At 52.8% G+C, this 24,250-nt stretch overlaps 1 protein-coding gene across 1 annotated transcript; it reads right to left on the reverse strand.

Moving 5' to 3' along the window:
* Window positions 1-13,718: 13,718 nt before the first annotated feature.
* Window positions 13,719-23,434, reverse strand: LOC115651062 (snaclec 3-like). The gene is made up of 6 exons (XM_030561914.1): window positions 23,251-23,434; window positions 21,335-21,453; window positions 18,038-18,184; window positions 16,285-16,399; window positions 15,243-15,315; window positions 13,719-14,553 (listed from the first exon to the last, which is right to left on the reverse strand). Exons 1-6 carry the CDS (start codon window positions 23,297-23,299, stop codon window positions 14,532-14,534), a joined length of 525 nt encoding a protein of 174 aa, XP_030417774.1. The 5' UTR covers window positions 23,300-23,434; the 3' UTR covers window positions 13,719-14,531.
* Window positions 23,435-24,250: the final 816 nt, after the last annotated feature.

A 24,250-nucleotide genomic window follows, 5' to 3' on the forward strand; every position in this document is an offset into this window, starting at 1 on the left:
AATGCCCCCTGACAGCTGTTTAATGCAGGGCTGAGCTCAGCGAGTGGTAGAACAGGGTGGATTATACTAGGAGTGACCCCTAAAATCCCGGGACTGTTTTCCTAGGGAAGAGCAGGGCCAGTCTATTGAAAAAACCCTCTTGATCTAGGAATCTGTCCACCTCGTTCCCCCAAACACAATGCTGGATTTCACAGACTACAACACTGTGTGCATTTTATTTTATTTTTTTACAATTTTTTTTAATGCATTATCCCTTGTGCAATTAACTGCTGACTGAAATAAAAGAAAAGCTGCATCTTTCTAATCTATTGTAGTAACCTGCCGGAGGTTACGGAGAGAAGGTAGTGGCTGACTCAGGATTCTGGGTTCCTTTTCTGCATCCTGTTCCTAGGAGGCCGTCTGTCGTTAATGGCATGTGAGCTGACCATGTGCACTCAGAAAAGGGGAGGAGGATTGGAGGTGAGAGGAGGTATTTTCAATAGAACACAACCTAGAACCATTTTTGTTCTTGCTTTTATGGATGCCCCCTGGGAGCATGCTGGAAAAAACTTCCTATGGATGCAGAGAGGCCGCTTCTCTCGTGTATCATGATAGTTGTCCAAGAGCAGGGTCTCTGGCTTTCATTGGGCTTTGCATTGCCTCCTTGGGTGTAAGGAGGTCTGCCCATCCATTACTACCCCCCACCCCCCCGCAGGGTGAACATCATCTTGGCTTTCCAGCTGGGGAAACTAACGTGGGGCAGTGGTGGTGTGACCGGAGCGCTGTCTCTGCCAATCTGCTGCTATAGCGCAGCAGCCCTGTGGCACCGTGCAGAGAAGAGCCAAGGGAGGTCTGGGGCCTGTAGCATGAGAGAAAGGGGGAGGAGAGATGTTGGGGGGGGAGGTTCCCCTTGTTGAAGGATGACCCTAAAGGCACCCGAAACTACACAGCACTCCCGGTGGGGTCATGTGGGCATAGGTGAGACGAGGGGCGTTAAGCCAGCGTGGCTGGGCAGTGGGTGCCAGGGATTAGGGAGAGAGGCAGGCTGCAGACTGGAGGGCTCCTGGGAGGGGATGGGGGCTCTGAAATACAAAGTGCATGTACTTCCCCACGCCTTGGTGTCAGCCCCCTGGCACTGCTGCATAGGAGGGTGGGTGTCTCTGTGGCTAGGGGCTCAGAGGGCTCTGAAGCCCCCACCACCTCCCAGTAGATCCATGACATCCACTATTCAGACACCTCAGCGTTGCAACCTTGTCCTCCTCCTGGCTCCTCCCCTGCCTGGTTATGCTTTTCCCTCTACTGGGCATTAGGAAGGGGCTCAAGACTTGGCAGGCCCAAAGTGACACCCCAAAAGGGTAGGTGACAGGCCAATCAGAAACTGAGGCCCCCATCTCATGGGGGTGAATTGGCAGAAGGGGATTTGTGGGGGCGGGCGGGTGGAGAGGAAAGGGACAGAGAAGCTCTGCACTGGCCCATGTGGAGGGGGCATTTAGAGTGATCCCTGAATTGGGTCGTGCCTGGGTCACAGCCACCCCCAGCCTGATCTCAACCAACCCATATCCATGGGTTGTTTGTTCCCCATCACCCTGCTGGGTTAATTCCACCCCCACACGTCAGCCCTGGGGGAGGGCTAGGGAGTTGCCCTCCCTGTGTCTGTCTCTAATTGCTGGGTGGTTCAGAGCACAGACAGCACTTGGCGCCACTCCAGTCTCTCTCTGAGGTAGGATCAAGAGTTACCCCGACACATCTCTAGCTCCAGGTGGCTGGCTGGTGGGAGCATGGGGCCACAGCTACAGGCTGGGGGGGAGGGATCTCGTCTCTGCCCAGCAGAGGAGAGGGTGCTTGTGGCTCTGCCATGCAGTGTGGAGAGGGGGAGCCCACAGCTCTGTGCAGCAGGAAGCTTGTTGCTCTGCCTGGGGGTGGAGGGGGCTTTCCCCAGTAGTAGCCAGCAGGATTGGAGGGGAGGGATAACTCAGTGGTTTGAGCATTAGCCTGCTATATCCAGGGTTGTGAGTTCAATCCTTGCAGGGGACATTTAGGGATCAGGGGCAAAAATCTGTCTGGGGACTGGTCCTGCTTTGAGCAGGGGATTGGACTAGATGACCTCCTGAGGTCCCTTCCAATCCTGATAGTCTATGAACCTGTCTGGGTCTACAGGTCTTGGTGGCATCTCTCCCCAGTTCAGCAGTGGTGCCATACACAAGCTGTGTGGGATCAGGCTCTGCCCCTCCTCCACTGTGCAGTAACCCCTGGCCTTGTACCACCAGGAGCCACAGACTGCCAGGGCAATGAGGATGGCCAGGCCAGTGGTGACAGCCACTATGATACCAGCTGTCTCTTTACCAACAGGCCCCCTCTCCCATCCAGCCCTACAGCACAGCACATCTCAGCAGGATTCTCAAGCTGCTTAGGGTGACCAGATGTCCCAGTTTTATAGAGTGTCTCAATTTTGGGGTCTTTTTCTTATATAGGCTCCTGTTACCCCTCCTGCCCCACCCCCAAAATCCCAATTATTCACATTTGCTGTCTGGTCCCCATATAGCCACCACAGCTGCATCTGGGCATCTTTGACCCAGGAGCACTCTACATTGACATTGGTCACCAGGATCATAGCACATGGGTAGGTGTATGGAGGGAGCCGTGCTGGGGGCAGGGCCCCTCCAGTGAACAACCCAGACTGGATGTAGAATGCCACTTGGCAGCTGTCGCTGATCAGAGCCAGGTGTTGGCCGAATTCTGCCAGGCAGTGCTTCAGGTAGTGGTCATTCACAGTCCCTTGGTGGGGGGTCACAGTCACCTTAGGGTCACAGTCCCTGTTGCACAGCTGAAGAGGCCTCCGAAGGGCACGGAGTACCCGGGCCCCATCTCGTAGTCCTTACTGATGCACAGCTGGAGCACTCTTGCTGATGGGGGAGGAGGTGCAGCCCTAGCTTGGGAGGCAGATGGGTAGCCTCGCTGCATTCATGAGAATCCCTGTTGGACTCGCCAAGGAATCCAGAGTGCCAGTGGCCTGAGCACTAAAGGCAGTGGCCACATGGTGGCAGCACAAGCCAGGGGTCCCTATAGACTCATAGTATTGTCCATCAGCGGATCTGAAAGCGCTTTCCAGAGCAGATCAGCATCACTCTCTTTGTGCTACAGGAAACTGAGGCACCAAAGAGGTGAAGTGATGTACCCCAGGCCAGGCAGCCAATAACATAGACCCATGTCTCTCCAGCCCCAGTCAAGTGCCCTATCCCCCAGGCAACATTACCCCCTTTGCATTTCACTGGGAAAGAGCCTCTGGGAATCAAGATGGGCGAGAAGAGGGGTGGGCACTAACATAGTCTCCCCCGTGACATAAAAGCAGCCCTGAAGGTTGCAGCATTGGCTTTTACACCCGGTACCAGGGCACAGCTGGTTCCATTGGGGCTTGAACCCAGGTCCTTCTGTACGTAAAAGCAGCTGCAACCAGGACTACACTAGAGAGTCAAATGCCATGAGAAAACCCCCTTGAGCAAAGGTCACAGTGGCTGCTAGGCCTATGGATGGATGATATTCTAAGGCCCAGATCAAAGATATTTAGGCACCTAATGCATATTAAAAACAATGGGAGCTGGGCACTGAAGTATCTGTGAAGACATAGGCCTAAGTACCTTGCTCCATAGCGCTTCAGCTGCTAGAGCCTGTAGGTTCCTCGCAGTCCTTGGAGGCATTTCCCAGCCTGCTCTTGCAGGCAAAGTGCATAGACCCAGCTCCAGGGCTGGCCGTGGCAAGCTGCAGCAGCTGCATTGTGCTTAGACTGGAAGAGAGCGATAGAGGAAACAGGGGAGGGCAAGACAATGAGGCAGCAGGAACCATGTTTGGGTTTTTAATAAGTGTCCAGCAGTGAGGGCACTGACTAAGCTCACCTCACTGCGCCCAGCTGCAGCCTCTTTCTTAGGGCTCCAGAAGTGGAAGACCAGTGCAGGGATGTGTCATTGGGAGCACAAAGCAGGATTGTTTTAAATTAATACAATAGCTCCTTCTAGTGATGGTTGTGATCCATAGACTTCTAACCATTCATACACAGAAAGAACCAGCCACAACGAGTGTCAAACAAATTGGCTTCCACCTGGTGTGAATTCCTTTGTTTACCAGGACCCACGTTCTGTTTGGAACGCTATAAAGTGCATAGAAATACCTAATGCCTGAATAATATACTGCAGGTACAGATCATTACACTGGTAACAATACAGCTTTACTCAGGATTAGTAAATTGTGGAGAAATCACATTTTTCACAGGTTGATCACGGCATAAATAGTAAATGTTGTGGATATGCACATACAGTATATACACAAGTATTGTACTGTACAACTGTAATCTTTGTGAGTTGCCCTGGACAAGGATGTCTGCTAAAATTTAGAGTTGGAGTTAGAACCCCAATTAGGGTGACCAGACAGCAAGTGTGAAAAATCGGAGGGGGGGAAGGTTAATAGGAGCCCTTATAAGAAAAAGCCCCAAATATCAAGACTGTCTCTATAAAATCAGGACATCTGATCGCCCTAACCCCAATAGCATATCATGTCACCCTTACTTCTGCGCTGCCTTCAGAACGGGATGGTCGGGGAGCAACAGCTGCTCTCTGACCATCCAGCTCTGAAGGCAGGGCAGCAGTAAGGGTAACAGTATCATGACCACCCTACAATAGCCAGATTTCACGGGGAAGACCAGCTTTCACAGTCTGTGACATGTTTTTCATGGCTGTGAATTTGGTAGGGCCCAATTTATGATGTCATATAATTGTGGAGTAATAAACAATTATTCCAACTGAACAATGTTAGGAATAGGACAAGGGCAGGGTGTGTAGATAGAGGCGCTGAGAAGTCTCTTCATTTTTCTGATTGCGGCTGTTGCAGCTCAACCTGTGTTGGGAATTAAGGCTGCGAAGCATGAAGAGGAATGCAAACACAACGGGAGCCTTGTCTGACCCTGATGAAAATGACAGGCCAGAAACAGAACAACGTATCTGACGAAATCCAAAGCTTTCAGGATACAAGCACCGTTCATTTTACCCAAGCCCTAATCCCTAGGGAGCATTCCACAGGACTGGCCTAATGGGGAATGTATTTTATTCATTCCATGACAAAAATACTGCATTAAGATTGCTGCCTTGTCAGTGCTCAGATGCCAAAGCTAAGGGGCTCTGCACAACCTTAACTTTGATTGCAGGTCATCTAGTACATCTCCTTACAGCCTGAGAGCTGGCATTGAGTGCTGTAGTTAAGGCTGCAGACCAGATTAGTCATCCCTAGGGTTTATGGTGCACTTTCCATCAGGCGATTTCACAGCACTTCACAAAGTAATTAGCATCCCCTTTCACGGATGGGGAAACCGAGGCTCAGAAAGGGGAGGTGACCTGCCCAAGCTGTCGCAGCAGAGCCAGGAATAGAAGCCACCTCTCTGAATTCCAGTCCACAGCGCCATCAAACAGCCCCTCCCCCCCTCCACCTTCTTAAATACTTACATTGTTCCACACTTGTGCTCCGTCACTGTGCACAGCAGTGGTCAGCTAGAGGCAACTGGTGGGAAGGATCCTGAGTGGCCTGACAGCTGGAGGAAGCACAAAAACTGAAATCAGGTTAGCCTGTGTAGCCCACACACACCTCCTGGGTGTGGTGCTGTGGCCCCTCTAGAGGCACTGATTAGAGGTTAATTAATCTGCTACAACATTAACTATGCACCATGTGGCTTTTAGCTAATGCAGCAGAGGCTCATTTAGCTCCAGGTTCGATCCTGCCTGCCGACGACCAGGGTCTGGATCTGGAAAATGCTAAGCTCTCAATATTGTTCCTCTCACTCTGTCAGCTCTCCCCAGCTGCTCCTGGGTCTCTCCTTTCCTCCTCAGAGTCAAGCAGCTTCCAGTGGACTGGCCTAGGGCCCAGGTGCCCTCTCTTAAACCCAATCAGGAGGCAGTTCATCAGTCCCTATAACAAGGGGTTTCCCTGCTTTCAAAGCATGTGTGTATTGGAGACAAAGAAAGCCAGAAGCAGCAGTTGTGAGCGTGGCCCTGAAAGGAAGGACCTGTTGGGCTTCTTGGGCAGACAGCACGCTGGAGAGGCAGGCATGAGGATTTCTGGTAACGGGAGCTGCCTGCCAGGGCTGGCCTTACCATGAGGCAAACTGAGGCAGCTGCCTCAGGTGCCAGGCTGTGGTGGGCACCGCTAGGACCCAGAGTGTAGAAAATTGTGCCTGCTGCTGGTGCATATGTTTTCTCTCTGCTCTAGATGCACAGAGAGGGTGGAGTGCTGTGCTGGAGGAAGGAGGGCACAAGAGACATAACAGGCAGGCGGGCGAAAAGGTGAGGGAATAACAGAAAGCAGCAGGAGCTGCAGGGAGAGAGAGGAGGAGGAGCCTCTTATGTACCTCTCCAGCACCCCCAGGAGCCTGGACTGATTCACACCAGCTTCTCAGGGAGTTTCCTGCTGCTTCCCTGAACCTGCTTGAGGAGAACAGGCAGTCAACTGAAGTACTAGGAGCCAGTTAGGCCCTTAAGACGCTGATATCTTCCCTCACTCAGGCCCTGCTTCCAGCCTGCTTATTTGTCCTCTTCAATTGAGTGTGGAGAGCCACAGAGGAGAGTGCGCAAGAAACAGCTGCTGCTGAGTTTAGTTCCTTAAGTCTAGATGACCCAGGACTGTGGACTCACTTGAGCAATAGCCTGAGCCTTGTACTGCAAGAGCCGCAGGAAGTGAAAAACTTCACGTTCCCCAAAGACACTGAAAATAGAAGTTTCCATCCAACACATTCCTGGTGTGAAATCCCCAATGGTGACAAAGAGGAGAGGCCATGGCTTATGTACTCAAAAACCCAGAATGCTGCATACTGTTTGTTGCAAACTCTTCCAGTCTAATGTTCCAGCCACACTGGGTTCTACAGGAACAAAGGACTGGAAGAATCTGTCTAGAAATCTGGCATGCCATGAGAAGGCAGCAAATCACCAGAGAGAATTCCATAGGTGGAAAGAACTTGAGATGAGACTAAGGTTAAAGGCCACCATAGATGGTCAGCATCAAGAGAAGATTGCATCACAGTCTCTTTACTGGCAAAATGTTCAGAAAAGGCTCATTGCCATTGTGAGAATGCTGCTATCCAAACCTTAGCACTGTGTGGCACTTCAGATCAATTATATGTGCCAAATAATGGAAACTTCCTTAAAATTGTGGAGCTGATGACTGAGTTTGGTGCTGTACTCCAGAAGCATCTAAGAAGAGTCTGTGACGGAGCAGGAAGCAGGGCAGGTTTGACCTGGGAATGTTGCAGGAGAGTTACATTGGGGACTGGGAACTTCCCTTGAAGGAAGCTATCTGAGGCCACGTCCAGACTAGGGTATTAAAATCGATTTTAGATACGCAACTTCAGCTACGTGAATAACGTAGCTGAAGTCGAATTTCTAAAATCGAGGTACTCACCCGTCCAGACGGCGCGGCATCGATGTCCGCGGCTCTCCATGTCGATTCCGGAACTCCGTTCGGGTTGATGGAGTTCCGGAATCGATGTAAGCGCGCTCGGGGATCGATACATCGCGTCCAGACTAGACGCTATATATCGATCCCTGAGCAATCGATTTTAACCCGCCGATGCCGCGGGTTAGTCTGGACGTGGGCTGAGCTGCAATGTGAGCCGGGGGGGGGGGGTTTGGGAGAAGTGACACCTTCTCTCCTTTGTTCACTCTCCCAGGCAGGAGGAGCTGGGGGGAGGGGGAAGAGAGCTGCTGGACGAGTTCTGTTTTCAGTCTTGGGCTGGGTGGTGCAACGCAGGGAACCCCAAGTTGGGGTCTAAGCTCCCTGAACCCCCCAGAAGGACTTGATTGAGGGGTTATGGTTGTACCTAGACATTCTGCTTGGGACTGTGTTCCTGTCATCTGACAAACCTTCTGTTTTACTGGCTGGCTGAAGGTCATGGTGAATCTCAGGCAGAGGGGTGCAGGGCACTGACTTCCTCACACTCCGTGCAGGAGTGACGCCAGGGTTTTTGGCGCCCTAGGCGAGGGTCCTTCCATGCTCCCGGTCGGCGGCGGCAATTCTGCGGCGGGGGGGTCCTTCCGCGCTCCCGGTCTTCAGGGCACTTCAGCAGCGGGTCCCAGAGCGATTGAAGGACCCGCCACGGAATTGTCGTCAAAGACCCAGAGTGTGGAAGGACCCACCGCCGCCGAATTGCCGCCGAGAGCGGCAAAATGCTGCCCTCCCCCAAATCATGGCACCCTAGGCGACCGCCTAGGTCACCTAAATGGAAGCACAGGCCCTGACTCCGTGACAGAGTCACCACCCAAGAAATGTACACACACCACTACCGTGGAAAAACAATTCAAAATGAGATCATACAGTTACTGGCAACAAAAGTCAAACAGAGGATTTTGGCAGATCTGAAGCCAGCAAGATATGACTCTGTTATTCTGGCCTTTACACCGGACATCAGCCATACGGAACAAACAACTTTAATGATGCATTTTGTAACAACAACAACAGAACCTAGTGAAAATGTCCCTGAATGGTGACTGTCAGAGAGCATTTTCTAGAATGTATTGACATTGATGATACCACAGGAGCTGGTATGGCATATGTGCTTCTTAAAAAGCTGGAAGATATGGGGATTGCAATAGCTGACATGAGAGGTCAGGGCTACGATAATGGTGCCAACATGAGAGGAAAGAACAGAGGAGTGCAGACATGGATCCGAGAGTTAAACCCTCGAGTTTTTTTGTCCCATTCAATTCCCATTCATTGAATTTGATGGTCAGTGATGCAGCATCAGCTTCTAGTGAGGCTGTTGAATTTTTTAATGTAATTCAAAGTGTCTACGTATTTTTCTCTGCATCAACTCATCGATGGCAAATTTCGAAGCAACATCTGGGAACATCCACTGTGACACTGAACCCACTAAGAGCCACACGATGGGAAAGTCGAGTGGAGGCGATAAAGCCTAACAAACACCAAATTGGCAAGATAGATGATGCCATAGTTGCCATTTTGGTGGATAATGCTATGACAAGAACTGTCTGTGGGAGAACAGTGGCAGAGGGAAATAGAATCACCAGAAACATACATTATTTCACATTTCTGTGTGGCTTAGTGTTGTGGCATGACATGCTTACAACTTTTATTTCAAACAGTAAGAGACTCTAAGGTGTTGACCTTGATATATCTGGAGCAATGGAAACACTGGACAAAGCAAAGTCATACCTACAGTCTTACCGGTCAGATGAGGGATTTCAAAACGTTCAGAAGAGTGCACAGAAGTTGGCAGAGGAACTTCACACTGAAGCTATTTTCCTACCCATTCAAAAATACAAGAGTCACCAAAGCAGAAGACATTGATTACAAGGCACAGGGTGATCCCATAAGAGACCCCAAACAATAATTCAAAGTTGAATTCTTTAACCAGGTGCTAGATTGTGCAATACAGTCAATTGAAGAACGTTCCATGCAGCTCAAGGAACACAGCAGTATATTTGGGATGTTGTATGATATTCCAAAACTCCTCACTATACCCGAGAGACCTACACCAGCAATACAGGGCACTAGAGACAGTGTTAACACATGATGACATGCGAGTGATTTAGGTGATGAACTGAAAGCCCTGTCAAGATACATTTCAGCAGGATCAACTCCAAAGGCTGTTCTGGAATATATGTGCACCCATAAGATGACCACTCTCTTTTCAAATGCTTTTGTTGCTCTGCACATACTTCTAACACTTCCTGTAACAGGTGCCAGTGGAGAACACAGCTTCTCCAAGCTGAAGTTAATAAAACACATTTACGCTCCACAATGACACAGGAGAGGCTGGTTGGCCTTGCAACCATCTCAACAGAGCATGAGTTGGCCCAGACTACGGACCTTCAGCAGGAAACAGTTCAAATCTTTGCAGCCATGAAGGCATGGAAAGCACCACTTTGATTTTTCAAACAGATAAAAATGCAGTGTTTACTATGCAAACAAAAGTTACATTTGCTGTTCAGGCGTTTAAGTGTTACTTAAAATTTTTGACCAAGGCATTTTAAGTTATATCTCCTTTATTGGGATAGGTAGGCAGAGCAGTACGATGAGCGGGGTAGAACAGGAAGAAGGCAGAACTGAGACCTTTCAAAGTTTTGGCCCAAGCGAGGGGGCATGGGGCTCCCCGCCTCAGGTGCCACAATGTTGTGGGCCGGTCCTGATGCCTGCTGCTGTCAGGACTGTGTATACATTCTTTGGAGATATGCAAGATGGCACCAAAGAATAGATGTGACTTGTCTCATCAACTGCCCACAGTAACAGAAATAAGGCCCCAAACATCAAACAGCTCGTGCCAAAGGACCAAAGGTAAAATGAACATCCTGTGGTGCAGTTTCTTCCTCCAAAGGGTTTGTGGCCACAGCCTTTAGTGGGGCATTGTCCCCCCCAACCTGTTGCTCTGGGCTGACACTTTGTGGTGAGTACAACAGCCCCGGGGGAAGCACGGCCATTCATTTCCCAGCACCGAGCCAGCCCTGTAAACACTGGGCCACCTTCCACCTTGGCGTGACCCCATCCTGCAGGGCCAGGAAGGGCCCGAGTCCTGGGTGAGGCTGGCTGGCAACCTGTTTGAGGCAAACACCTCAGCAGGAGCTAGGCACCCAGAACAAGACAGTGAAGCACAAGGCTACAGGGGGCCAGTGCAGCTACCGACACACCAGGGTGTCAGGATGCAAAGCGACAAGCCTTTGCAGGGATGCTGTCTCTGGGATGGGCATGTCACAGGGCGCATCACCCGCTGCCAGACTGGCACCTCCTCCTGGTCACGCTGGGGTGGAGCTTGAAGCCGCCCACCCCGTCTGCAGCTTGCACACCGTCACTGCATCTGCCTGCAGCCCCCCTCACCACCTCAGGCACCACAACACCCTCTTTGCAACTCAGGCCTCCATCCGTGTCACCATCCATGTTCCCCCTTCCGGTGGTTAGTACACCTCTACTCTGATATAATGCAGTCTGATATAACGCGAATTCGGCTATCATGCGGTAAAGTAGCGCTCCGGGGGACAGGGATGCTTTACCTCATTATATCCGAATTTGTGTTACCGCAAGTGCTTCCTCTGCCCCCCCTCCCCCATTACTTACTGCAGCCCTCCCCAGGCACCCCTGCCCCAGCTCACCTCCGCTTCGCCGCCTCCCACAAGCACGCCGCAGCTCCGCTTCCCCCCCCACCCCGGCTTGCAGCACCAATCAGCTGATTTGCACCACAAGCCTGGGAGGGAGGGGGGAGAAGCAGGGCTGCGGCGCGCTCGTGGAAGGAGATGGAGCAGAGGTGAGCTGGGGCAGGGGAGGGCCGCAGCAAGTAACGGGGGGGAGGGTGTGGAGCGCAGAGGAACCGCTCCTCGCTGTAGCTCATCTTCGCCTCCTGCTCTGAGAGCGCTGCTGCTGCTCCGCTCCCCCCACACACACTCCAGGCTTGCAGGGTCAAACAGCTGATTGGTGTGGCAAGCCTAGGGGAGGGGGAGAAGCTGGGGCAGGGAGTGGTAAAAGCGGTTCCTCTCCCTATCCCAGTGTAATGCGGTCTCAGCTATAACACGGTGAGATTTTTTTCGCTCTCGAGGACCGCGTTATATCAGGGTAGAGGTGTATCCCAGTCTAACAATCCAGCTGCTTTCCCTGTGGGGCAGAGGAGGGACTCAGGCCCACCCACTATTCCTGGTCCCAGCCCAGGGACCCTGTAGATGGCCACCACATGCTGCATCCCAACCAACTGCTCAGCACGTTTTCCTGGGCCACTTCCCTGCAACCCCAGCACCCTCTTCCCTCAGGGCCACAGTCCTAGCAGCCAGCTGGGAGTTCCCTCTCGCCCCCCCCCCCGGTCCCCGCCAGCACTGCTCTGTCCATGACACTGCAGGGCTCTCTGCCTGCTAGAGACACAGTGCTGACTCCTCAAGCTCCCAGCAGCCACTGACCAGCTCTGCCCCAGGGACTTCTTTTATGTGAGCCTGCTGGGCTCTGATTGGCTGCTCCCTGCAGCCCTTTCCTGATTGCCTGCACCCAACACAGCCTCTCTAGGCTGACTGGAGGACCGAACTCCACTGCTCCCATGCAGGATTAGCCCCTTTTACATCTGTGTGGGGTAGACACCCCATCACACACCGTCCCGCTCAAGACTACATCCCTCGGGGGGGTTGGGTGTCTCCTACCCTGCAGCTGCCTAAGCTGTAGCTGTAGCTCATCCCTTTCTCTTTCTGCCTCCCTCAACAGGAGACACACTTCTGCCTGGCCCTGCATACCATCGCTAAACGTTTCCCTCTGGTATGCGAGGTGTCCCCCTGCTCTTTGCAATGGGTAGTTTATCTTTCATTTGCCCCACTCGGTCCCCCAGCACCCTTACGTTCAGGGTCTGAGTCCCCCCACTCGCCACTGGGGTAGAGACTGGACACCTGACTGCCAGTTCCCCAGGTGAGCACAGATAGTGACTCAGAGGATACCTCGGTCCTTGGCATGACATGGATCTGAGAGCAGACATGATGGCAGGCAAGGCACGTCAGGAATGGGGCTACTGACTTGCGGTGCTAATCCCCAAGACAGCCAGCAGGAGGTGCCACTCTGGGCAAAAATCACTCCCCACCGGCTCCCTGGAGACTGCTCCAGAGACCGCATTGACTTTCCTGAGGTGCCCTAACCCTGCAGCAGGACATCTCAAGGGCAGATGCCTGTTGAGGTGTTCCTCTGTTGGCTGTCGGGCCTGAAGCAGAGCCGTAGGAGCCCAAGATCCAGCAAAGACCTGCCTGGCCGAGCCTGAGCATGCAGTGCCTTGCAGAGACTCATGGAGTTTAAGACATGAAGGGATTATTAGATCATCAAGTCCGAACTCCTGTATATCACAGGCCCTTAAAGTTCACCCATTTCCTCCTGCCCTGCGCCCAGTAACGACTGTCTGGATGAAGCGTCTTCCCCCAAGGCCTCCTGGCTGGGTTTGAAGGCCCCCTTCCCTTGGCTGGCTGTGCCAGGGTTACTCACCCAGCCTGGCAAACATCCGTGTCTTGTTTCTAACTCGAGTGTGTCATGTGCTGCCTTTCTCCACCAGGACAGAGAGCCCATCGGTACCTGGACTGTCCCCCCCTTGGCAGAACTTATACGCTGCATCAAGTCAGCTACAGTCTTCCAATGGCCTGATCCATGTGGGATCTGGGGATCCAGGCAGGCTGAGGGGGATGAACCCCATTTTTCTGCCGTGGAGCAAACGCTGCCTCCCTGCAGGAGCAGAGTCTCCATTCGGGGCACCTCGTAACTTGAGGCTGTAGCATTGGGCCTGCAGATTTCACACAGCCCTTAGCCAGGGAAACGCCCCAATGTTACCGGCTGGATAAGGGCTCTGGGATTCAGCCCTTTGTGGTTATAGTCAAGAGCAGACACAGCCCAACGCCTACCAGAGCAATTCCACCTCAGGGATTCAGCAGAGCCCTGTAGGGTCGTGCTGGTGACTTGCGATGGGGAATTCAGCTGGAGGAGAGCGTAGAAATCGCCCTGTCCCTTGAAATCTCAGAGAGTCAAGAGGAAATTTGGAACCTTGACTCATCCCCAAGGCGACACTGCAAGCGAATGTTCCACCTGGCAAAGCTGCAGTGGTTTTATACACCTTTCCCCACATGTTGCTGCCCTGACACCTTCCACTGTGCCAGGTGCTGCACATTATTAGGTGCATTACAGTAGCACCTGGGGGCCTCACCCATGGCCAGGTCCCCACTGTGCCAGGTGCTGTATAATGACTACTACATTCGTTCTCTTGCCACGTAGCTTTTTTATTGATCATTTTGTTTTGGCCCAGAACATTGGTAGGAATGCCCAGGTACATGTATAAAGCAGGAGGGAGAAAGACAAGCAGGGATCAGAGCAGGGAGTTCTCTAAGCAGATTTGCATGAGCAGAATAGCTGAGTGATGCCATGGCAGTGAGCGTGCAGTGTACAGCTGGGTGGCTCTGGCGTCCAAAGAGACTGTGACCTTTGTTCCCCCAGCCTCCGGCCTGCTGCAGGGTCCCATTGGAAAGTGGCTCCCAGCAGGAGCCCACCAGCGGGGACCGAGGGGGAATACAGTCGTGTGACACCTTTCAGACCAGCCTCTTTTCCGGTGAAAAATGCAGGTTTGGTGAAACCGAACCATTTGGTGAATCGCTTTGGCTTCACTAAAGTGTATCGGTCACAACTAAAAACCAAAAATAACCCAGAACAAATCGAAACGTTTGGCATGTTTGGTCTGAAACTACTTTCCCTTTTGAAATGGCCTTTAGTTTGATTAAAAACAAACAAGCAAACAAGAATTTTAATATGGTCACAATCAAAACAAAATTTTTGTTTGGTGCAAAGTGATTTTCCCCACTTCTCCATTTGCACAATATTTTTTTTTTAAAAATTTCCCCTCCTAATTTTTAGAATTCCCAGCAAACCCCCAAACCTGTTAATCGCCCAGTCCTACCCAGGACACAAAAGATGGGATAAGGACACAGCAGTAATTGGTTCCAGATGTGAAGCTACAGAACAGGAAAGTGACGCAGCCTCCACTGCAGGATACAGGCCGCGTCTTCCACCACGTCCTGTTACCAGGATTGGTCCCTGAAGCTGTAGGAACAGGCATTGCCCATGCAAAATAGGAAGAGAAACAGCTATTGGTTGTGGTGCCCAGATGTGGATGGGACCTTTTCTCTCTAGGGGGGCCAGTTCTGATCTGGACCGAGGGTGTGGCACTAGCTGGCTCAAGGGATGGGAAATGGGACATGGGGCCTTTGCCTTGTAGGGGGTACTAGCTCCAACGAGGCCCCAGGGAAGTGGTCCCAGCAAGTTTAGGGAGTCAGGGAAGGGGATACGAGGCCTTTCCCATCTAAGGCTCTAGTGCCAGTATGGCCAGTTTCAGGTCAGCAGTAACTAAAGATGCTCCTGTCTGAAGGCCGTTTAGTGGCTCCTGCCTGAGCTGGTGGATCTCAGCCTGGGAGCAAAGTACCCATCTCACAGGAGTCACCCACCCATAGGCCAGAGGAGTCCTGGAGACTAAGCTCCCCAAAGACGTCTCTTCCCAAGCAGGCGGTGTGCAGGCAGGATGCTGCCATCGCTGTGTGTGGAGCTCACTGGGACAGAGATTGTGTCTTCCTACGTGTTTGTACAGTAGCTGGCCCAGTCTGAGCACAACTGCAATATAAACAACAACAGGGCCCCGGGGGTGCCCAAACAGTCACCGGGACACCTTCAGCCTCTGCTAGAGTTCACCTGTCCGGAGAATACCCCGCCCTGGTGGGAGCGAAGCTGGATGGTACCTGTTCCGCAGGGTGTATTTGCAAACGAACGGAAAGGACCGGCTGGCGTTATAGTCGTTCCAGGTTACAAAGCCTGAAAGAGACGGAGTCAGAAGGAATCAGCCTAAGAACAAACCACCCGCTGGCAGGAACGGGCACTTCCATGACTAGGAAAGTCATCTGCATGTGAGAGCTAATGTAACCACTGTACCTGTGTGGACATCTGTTCGGTCATGGCTGGGGTGATTAGATAGATAGATACTGGAAAACACTAGTGGGAACTGAGATGAGGCATGAAAAGAAAGGCTGAGAACAATATTGCCCTTGTCCATTGCCATCTTGCATCTTGGGTCATCAATTTCTCCATTGCAAATTGATGTAACCGATGACCCATGCCTGCCAATAGTGGGGGAGGACGGAGTGAGGGCAGCTGGCTTCAGTAGTGTTTCTGAGCATGCTCAGTTCATGTGAGCATGCTTAGTACAAGCCAAGCAGCAAATGGAGGGGCAACCCTCCTTTACCCCACCCCCACCCCCCGCCCACGTGTCTCCTCTTTGCACGCACATACGTAGTTCTGCTGTACCTGACGGCACATGGGGCAGGCCGGAGCTGCTCCCAGCCCGAGGTGATCACACATGGTTCTGTTTGCGGAGTTCACTTTGAACCTGGGTCACAATGCACTTGAGTTTTCCATCCTCTGGCACTGATCGGGGTGTACTGGGGAGGGCTCTCCCCAGGAAATGGCCAGACACTAGGGAGGGCTTTTGTTTGGATTGGCCTGTTTTTGGAGGGGTGCAGGCAGGGGTTGTCTTCTTCCAAAGCATTTGGCATAAGCCACAGTCAGGGGCAGAGGTAGGTCAGTCAGTGGACTGAGCTGCTAGGGCAGGGCCAGGGGACCAAACCAGACAGCAAAATGATTTGATCGGATGGTGCAGCCAACCAGCAGGAACTGAATCTGGGTGATGTTCTTCTGGCGAGAGTCAGGGGGTTGAGATAATGAGCCAGCCCTGACCAAATGGAGCCACCAAGCCTCTGCCCCCCACCCCCAGGACAAAACTCCCACCATTTTGCAGGATCCAAGAGCCCAGGTAGTTCTCTCCTGGGAGGCCATCGGGCTGGCCTGCAGGAAATGTCCGGAAATTGTATTTGGAACCATCCGTCCACATGAAAGACCCCTCCTAGAGAAAGGGTGACAGTGTTAGTGACCAAACCGGGGGCCAGGAGCGCTGCAGGGAGAGGAGATGGAGCAATAGCCAGTAAGGGATCAGCATTGTCTCTAGCACCTAATATCCCAGCTGTGGAGGCCTCTTCCTCACTGAAGCCCTCTCCAGCACTGACAGAGTCAGCCTCACACCACCCCGGGGAGTGGGGAAGGGTCCGCCCCATGTTACAGATAGGGGAACTCAGCACAGGGTAGATTAAGTGACTGCATCAAGGTCACACAGGCAGACAGTGGCAGACCCAGGAACTGAACCCAGGACTCTCAAGTCCCCTTGCACTGCCCTAAGCGCTGGGCCATCCTTCTGTCTGTCAGAGTGAGCAGCACCGCCCTGGCTTGGAATCAGCTCTGCTATAATCCTAAACTGGCACCGCGTTCACCTTCGCGTGCCAGTGTCACCTCCACTTTGGGATCGCACCAGCCTCCACCAGATCCTAACACATCTTCCCAGGGTCGGTGCAACCATTTAGGTGACCTAGGCTGTTGCCTAGGGCGCTGGGATTTCGGGGGGGGGGGGGGCATTTTCTTCGGCAGTGACCGCGGTGGCTGGATCTTCGGCCACCTTCGTTGCCACTGGCATTTAGGAGGAGGGAGCTGGGGCAGGGGAGCGCAGGGAGGGCTCTCTGCAGCAAGTTGGGGGGGGCGGCACTCAGGGGAACTCCCTGCCCCAGCTGACCCCTGCTCTGCCTCCTCCCCGAGCACGCTGTGGCTGTTTCACTTCTTCCGCCTCCCAGGCTTGCAACGCCAATCAGCGTAGGCACCGCAATCCTGGGAAGCGGGAGAAGTGAAGCAGCGACTGCATGCTTGGGGTGCTCGTGTGCGGAGCAGGGGTGAGCTGGAGTGGGGGGGGTGAGCTGGGGCGGGGGGGTGCCTCAGGGCGGAGGGTGGGGAGTGGGGATCTGCTGCAAGGGGGGCACCTCAGGGCGGGAGGGGATCTGCTGTGGGGGGAGCACCTCAGGGCGGAGGCGCTGGGGGGGACACAAGATGGAAGTTTCCCCTAGGGTGTGAAACTTCCTTGCACCGGCCCTCCATCTTTCCCACATGCAGCAGCCACGCCCAGCCCTAGCTCTCCCGCAAGCCCAGATGGCAGGGCCTGTTTCTTAGAGGGTGAACGTCAGCTGGAGTGCGGAGGTGACAAAACAGCTGTAGTTTCCACTGCGCCTTTTTTACATCCTGTATCCCAGCATGCTTTGCAGCTCAGGAACAGTAACACCTACCTCTTCTCTAGCACTTTTCATTAGTAGAGCTCAAAACTTTTTACAAAGCAGGTCAGTAGCGTTACCCTAATTTTACAGATGGGGAAACTGAGGCACAAGGAGATGCTGGGACTTGCCTAAAGCCACCCCAGCAGCAGAGGCAGGAATAGACCTGAGGACTCCTGGGGCCTAATCCAGGCAAACACTCTTCGCTCTACTTTAGATTGAAATAATAAGCCCACAATGTAAGACAGAGGGAGCCAAATTCTGCCCTCAATCCCACGATGTCTCTCTGGTATAAGTAAGTGGAAATGCCAGTCTGACCCTCCAGCCTCGGCGATTGCTCTGACTTGCAGTTGCTCTGATTGCGGGTTGTGCCAGATGAGTGAGGCAGGAGCTACCTTGAAAGTGTCATGTGCACCGATCCAGTAGGCCTGTCCTTTAGTGTAATCCAGCGGCTTGCCCATCAGGTGGAAGATGAAGTCATTTTCCTCTACGCTGTGGATGGAGGCCAGATGGGAATTCTTGCCATAGCTTTGACACGCCACCTGAAAAGGCACCGCATGGACAAATCACACAAGGCTGCAACCAGCGCCCCTGACCCAAAACGCTAAGAAATCAATGGAAAAACGCCCATTGACATCAGTGGGTCAGGGCCCGAGAGAAGGGGGGTGGTCTGGTCGTTGAGGCAGGGGCTAGCCCTCAAGAGAGATGGCCTGAATTCCCAGTTCTGCCACAGACTCACCAGGTGGCCCTGGGCAAGTCTCTTAGCTTCTCAGACCTTGGTTTCCGCCACAGGGAGGGGACTAGGCCATTTGCTACAGGGACAAAAGCCCCCCTCCCGTGGCTATAGTAAGTGGCTACACTACAGCAGCACAGCTGCAATTGTGCCATTATAGCATGTGCCAGAATGGGGGGGGGGGCAAGGGGACACATCCATCCCACTTTTAAAAGTGGGGGAAGAGGGGATGTGGAGGCGTGGGCTAGTGGGGAAGGGGCAGCACAGAGGCAGGGTCTCTGGGGAAGAGGCAGTGGGGCCAGGGGCCATGATTCAGGCACCTATGCCCCCCCTCCCTTTTTTTACAGAGCTTCTGCCTCTCCCTGGTGTAGACACAGCCTGAGAATGTCAACGTTTGAAAAGTCTGTTGGGAGGACAGGCAGAGCTCAGGTCAGGGGCTGTGTTGTGCCAGAAGGTGTTAATGGCTGCCCTCCACCAACAATTAGAGAGGTGGTTGTAGCTACCTGCTCTGCAAAAACCAGACCCGTGTCCTCCATTTCCCCATTTTTGTTTTTTCTGACCCCCCCACCCCCAGATCAATAGAACTCTGGGCATCGATGGCTAGAAGTTTCCCTGACGTTTTGGAACAGATGGCATGTGGCATTCAAGCGTTATCACCTTACAGACAGACAGACAGACCCACAAAGTTGATTTAGTTGGGGATTGGTCCTGCTTTGAGCAGGGGGTTGGACTAGATGACCTCCTGAGGTCCCTTCCACCCTTGATATTCTGTGATTCTAAGAAATGCCCTCTAGCTGAATATAAGCTTATGGATACAGAGATCTTGGTGGGAGGGGAATAATGGCCATCCAAGGAATATTTAGAGTAGGTGAACAGATGCCATCTGGAAGGCTGGGAAATTCCCCCAACTTGTTCATGTGGTGGAGGAAGGATTCCAAGATTCCCCCTAGCACGAGTCACACCAGCTGCTCAAGGGGCAGATTCACGCACAGGGCTCAGGATTTAATGAGACGTCCGTGGAGCCCTTGGAACAGATGCTGCATAGGAGCCCACGTCACCGATTGGAGATCACGGAGATCATAGGAGATCATGTCACTGATCTCAAGGGAGCCATGTACAGCGCCACCCATGGCTGGCCAGAATCCAGCTCTTAGTAATGTGCCCTCAGGAGCATTTCCTGTCCCCTGTCTCTCTCCCTGCTCAGCAAATATGCCCAGCTGTTAATACTCCCTAGCTCTTCTCAAGAGCTTCTCATCGGCTGATCTGGGCCGGCGCGCTGGGCGACAGCAGCTGGACCAGCACTCTGCCCGCTGGGGCACCCATTAAAGAGCCCCAGAGTAAAGCGGAGGGGCAAAGCTGTGCCTACGTGACAGGTCAGAGGTGGCTGCAGACAGCTACAGGGTTAATGAGGCCCAGGAAGGTAGTGCCAGGGGAGAGTGTCTGCGCTGCAATCAAAGACCTGCAGCATGGCCGGGTCTGGCCCAGCTCAGCTGACTTGGACTCCTGGGGCTCGGGCTATGGGGCTATAAATTGCAGTGTTGACGTTCAGGTTTCAGAGCCCAGACTCCAGCCCAAGCTCCGACAGTTACAAAGCTATTTGTTGTCCTGCGAGCCCGAGGCAGCTGACATGGGCTCAGAGACACAGTGCAGTGGGGTTTTAATCACAGTGTAGATGTACCCTCAGCATTAGTCCCAGGAGAGATCTCTGGGGGCGAGCTCTCCTCCCTCTCCAGTCCTTGCTCTAAGGGGCTGAGGATTATGTGCTATTGCAGATGAGGTGCTGCACTATGCTGAAAAGGTGAGGCGGGAACACTGTAAATCAGGGGTCTCCAACCTTTTTACACACAAGATCACTCTTTGAATTTAAGATTAACCCAGGATTTATCCCACCCTTTCCCTGAGGCCCCACCCCTTCTCCGAGGCCCCATCCTGCTCACTCCATTCCCCACTCCCTCCGGGCTGGCGCAGGGGGTTGGGGTGCACTGCAGGAGGGGTGCAGGCTCTGGACGTGCTGAGGGGTTCAGAGGGTAGGAGGGGGCTCCAGGCTGAGCCTGGGGCAGGGAGTTGGGATGCACGAGGGGGCTCCGGGCTGGTGCAGGGGATTGGGGTGTGGAAGGGGGTGAGGGGTGCTGGCTCTGGGAGGGAGTTTGGGTGCAGGAGTGGCTCCGGCCTGGGGCAGGGGGTTGGGGTGCAGGAGGGGGTACGAGGTACAGGCTCTGTCCAGGAGGCACTTACCACAGGCAGCTCCCGGTAGGTGGAGCAGCGAGGCTCAGGCAGGCTGCCTGCCTGCCATGGCCCGACACCACTCCTGGAAGTGGCTGGCTGCTGGCACATCTCTTTGTACCCCTTGGGGGGCAACAAGTCTCCGTGCACTGCCCGTGACCACAAGTGCCACCCCCACAGCTCCCATTGGCCAGTTCTTGCGAGGACGGAGCTGTGAGGACAGTGCTGGGAGTGGGGGTCGCATGCGGAGCCGCCTTCTCTCCCTCCCCCAGGAGCCACCATGACGTGCCAGCAGCCAGCTGCTACTGGGAGCAGTGTGGGGCCATGGCAGGCAGCCAGCCTGCCTAAGCCCCACTGCACTGCGGGACTTTTAGCGGCCCACAGATTGCGATCAACTGGCAGAGGCTCCAGGATCGACCAGTTGATCACAATCGATGGGTTGGTGATCACTGGTGTAAATCAACTACAAGTGGTGTTCCCAAGCAGAGCATCTCCAAGTGCTCTGTGTGCTCAGAGAGAGGTAGGACCAGAGGCCATGCACTGTTACAAGATCTCAAAGCACTTTACAAAGTCAGTCAGTATCTTTACATTTTACTGATTGGGAAGGCACAGACAGGAGAGTGACTTGCCCTAGGTCACCCAGCAAACCAGTGCTGGGAATAGAGTCCAACTGTCCTATGTCTCAGGCTGGGGCTCTTTCCACTAAGCCACGCTACGTCCCTGCATTCAGACTTGCCTCAGCGTCAGGCCATTTCATCGGTTCCATTGAAGCCTTATAGCAGGAGTCTTGATACTGCACCCAGCCCTCGTTACAAAAGCCGCGGGCGCAGAGACAGTTCTCCTGAGAGCAGGCACCTGGTATGAAGATCGGGAACCACAAGTGCAATAAGCATGCAAGAGAGAATAAAATATCAGTGCAGCATGTTTCATGCATTGGTCCCAAAGGCAGGTAAGTATTACACCAATTGCTCATTGCAGGAGAAATCAGTGACATGAAGTCTGAGTAGTTTCTTAGTGCACCTTGATCGTTTACATTTTATGCACCAGTCCTGGAACAGAGGTGGTCACAAATAGCACACATTCAAGCCCCTCTGTCAGTGATCTCAGCCCATGCATCGGTGCCAGGTTCCCAAGGAGCAACAAACCCTCCTGCCCTTTGCAACACTTGGCCCCCAAAAATAAATTGCATTACCAAACTAACAAGACTATATCTGCCAAGACTGTACTCTGGCTCACATGCTAAGATTGTGCGTAACAGCACCATCTGGTGGCACCACCATAGCAGTATCAATACCCTCATGCAGGGAGAAGAATGATTCTAGGGGGTGCTAGACTTGTTAATGATTTTCACTGATTGCTTCATTTATCAATAGTGGTTTTTCATACACAATAATTATTAATACAGCAGCAACATTTTGCTTGGTGCTTTACAACAAATGAAAAAGAAGGGGTCTCTTGCTTAAAAACGACATGGTACAAACATAAAAGGTGGTGACAGACAAGATTCATAGCAGTCAAGGCCAGAAGAGACCATGGTGGTATCTAGTGTTACCGCCTGGATGATACAGGCCAGAAAACTGCCCCCAAATAATCCCTACAGCAGATCTCTCGGGAAGCATCCAATCTTGATTTTGACATGGCCAGTGACGAAGAATCCATCATGACCCAAGGAAGAAGGGAATGGAGAAGAGTTTAGAGTGAAAGGAAAGTAAAATAATATGAACCACATTATTTAGAGCTAGCTTGTGGCAGTGAAGAGCTGTGCTGCCCAGCAAGCAGAGTGGGACCTGAATCCGTCAGCACACTGCTTCCCCCTTTTGCTCCAGAAGTGGGTGCTGAACCTGTCCCAGCCCTGGCTCTGTGGCAGATTAATCCCACTGGTGCTATTATTATGATGATTAATTATATCACGGGAGCGGCTCGGAGCGCTCTTCATGGACCAAGACCCCATTGCGCTAGGCACTGTACAAAGAACAAGCAGACAGCCCTGCCCCAAAAGCTTACAACCCAGGCCAAGAGCTGGTTGCAGCCGTACGGAGGAGTGCAAGCAAATAATGTGACCATATTAGTCAACAGGTTGGGCAGGGGTCTCGGCATGCCAGCAGCATGACTGATGTCAAGTTTTTGTAGCTGTCATGGCAGGGGAGAATTTTGAAGGACAAGGAGGCAGTTTTGTGGCTGTTTACAGGGAGTTCCTCCCAAGCATAAAGTGAGGAGTTAGGATGACTTTGGAGGACAGGGGAACCTCTGGGTGCATAGGAAGAGGGAGGTCATTCCATGCCGAGGTGCATGGAAAGGGGCACAAGTGGGATGGAGAGACAAAGGAAGCTTCAAGGTCAGGGTGAGAGGTGGGGGGAAGAGGAGAAGACAGGGAGCCAGGCACCCTCTGCTTCACCTTCCACCTCTCAAGCCTGGGGTGAGTGAGGTTTTCAGAGTCCATGGACCTCCCAGTCCTTGGTCTCTTTGCCAAAATCCAGCAAGAGAAAGCAATGGGTGCTAAGCCGGCAGGAGGGGCACGGCGGTGAAGACACCTCTCTACCAGGACCAGGGTTCCCCACTGATTCCACGAAGCCATCTCTGTGGAGTGGTGGTGCCTACAGAACAGTGTGGTTGGGCGGGGCGTTAGCAGCAGGGAAGGATAATGCAACTCACCCCAGGCAATGAAGATGAGCATGAGGGAGAAGAATGTCCTGGGACCCATCTCTGGTGAGGATGCGAGTCAGCAGACAAATCCCAACAGCCCCACTGGCTAGCACAGACTCCCCTCAGGTTGGACTCTCGGGCTTTGCTCACAGTGCGGATGCAGGAAATTTTGTATCAGTCCTCTACACAGCAGGGACTCATCACAGGAAATCCTGCTCCTCTGAACTTCCTCTTTGTTCCTTTTGGCTCCAGCAGCCTGGTTTAACTCTCTCTCCATGCAGAGGCCAGTGGAGTAAGCCCTGCAGCTACTCACTTTATTGTGGTGGACAAATGAAATAGTTGTCTTCAGGCAGGGAGAGAGAAGGCACAAGAAAATCTCCCTGGGACCTGATGAATAGTCATCCTACATCCTGCAATTCCTTTCTTTGCCATTAGGGGAGGACAGAGTGGCTGCACAGGTGGAAAGGAGAGAAAACTGTAGCCCAGCAGTGGAAAATTCAGCTCTTAAAGGGAAGTGTGCAAATGGACCATGCCCACTGGAATGAGTTCCCCTCCCCCCCCATCAGACTTGTAACTAGGGAGCAATTTGGACGGGGAGGGCAAAAATTGGGTAGACACACTGGTTAAAAAACAACATGCAGTAGCAACTCCAGGTCAAATTTGTTACATTGTGAGAGTTAAAATTGTCCATGTAAGTTGCAGAGAGCTAATTTGGATTGGTAAAATCCTGGAGACTGTAGCCATGGAGGGCGGGGGGTGGCGAAGGAGAAATTGTTTGGAAGAGAAGCTGTGACGTTTGTCTTCCTGCTGCCCCCCAGCAGGTTAAGGAATCGTGCGAAGGGTCAAAGGCAGGCCATTTCTGATGCAACCACATTCAACTGTCCAGGGAAAGGCCATCAACGAGCTGTATATAAAATCTGCACTAAAAAAATAATCAAGGAGGGGAGGGGATTGTGGCATCCAATCACACTGGTGAGCCACTGCAGAGTGAGTGAGAGAATAATTGTGC

This window comes from Gopherus evgoodei, chromosome 4 (genome assembly GCF_007399415.2).
Source record: "Gopherus evgoodei ecotype Sinaloan lineage chromosome 4, rGopEvg1_v1.p, whole genome shotgun sequence".
Lineage (NCBI taxonomy): Eukaryota > Metazoa > Chordata > Testudines > Testudinidae > Gopherus > Gopherus evgoodei.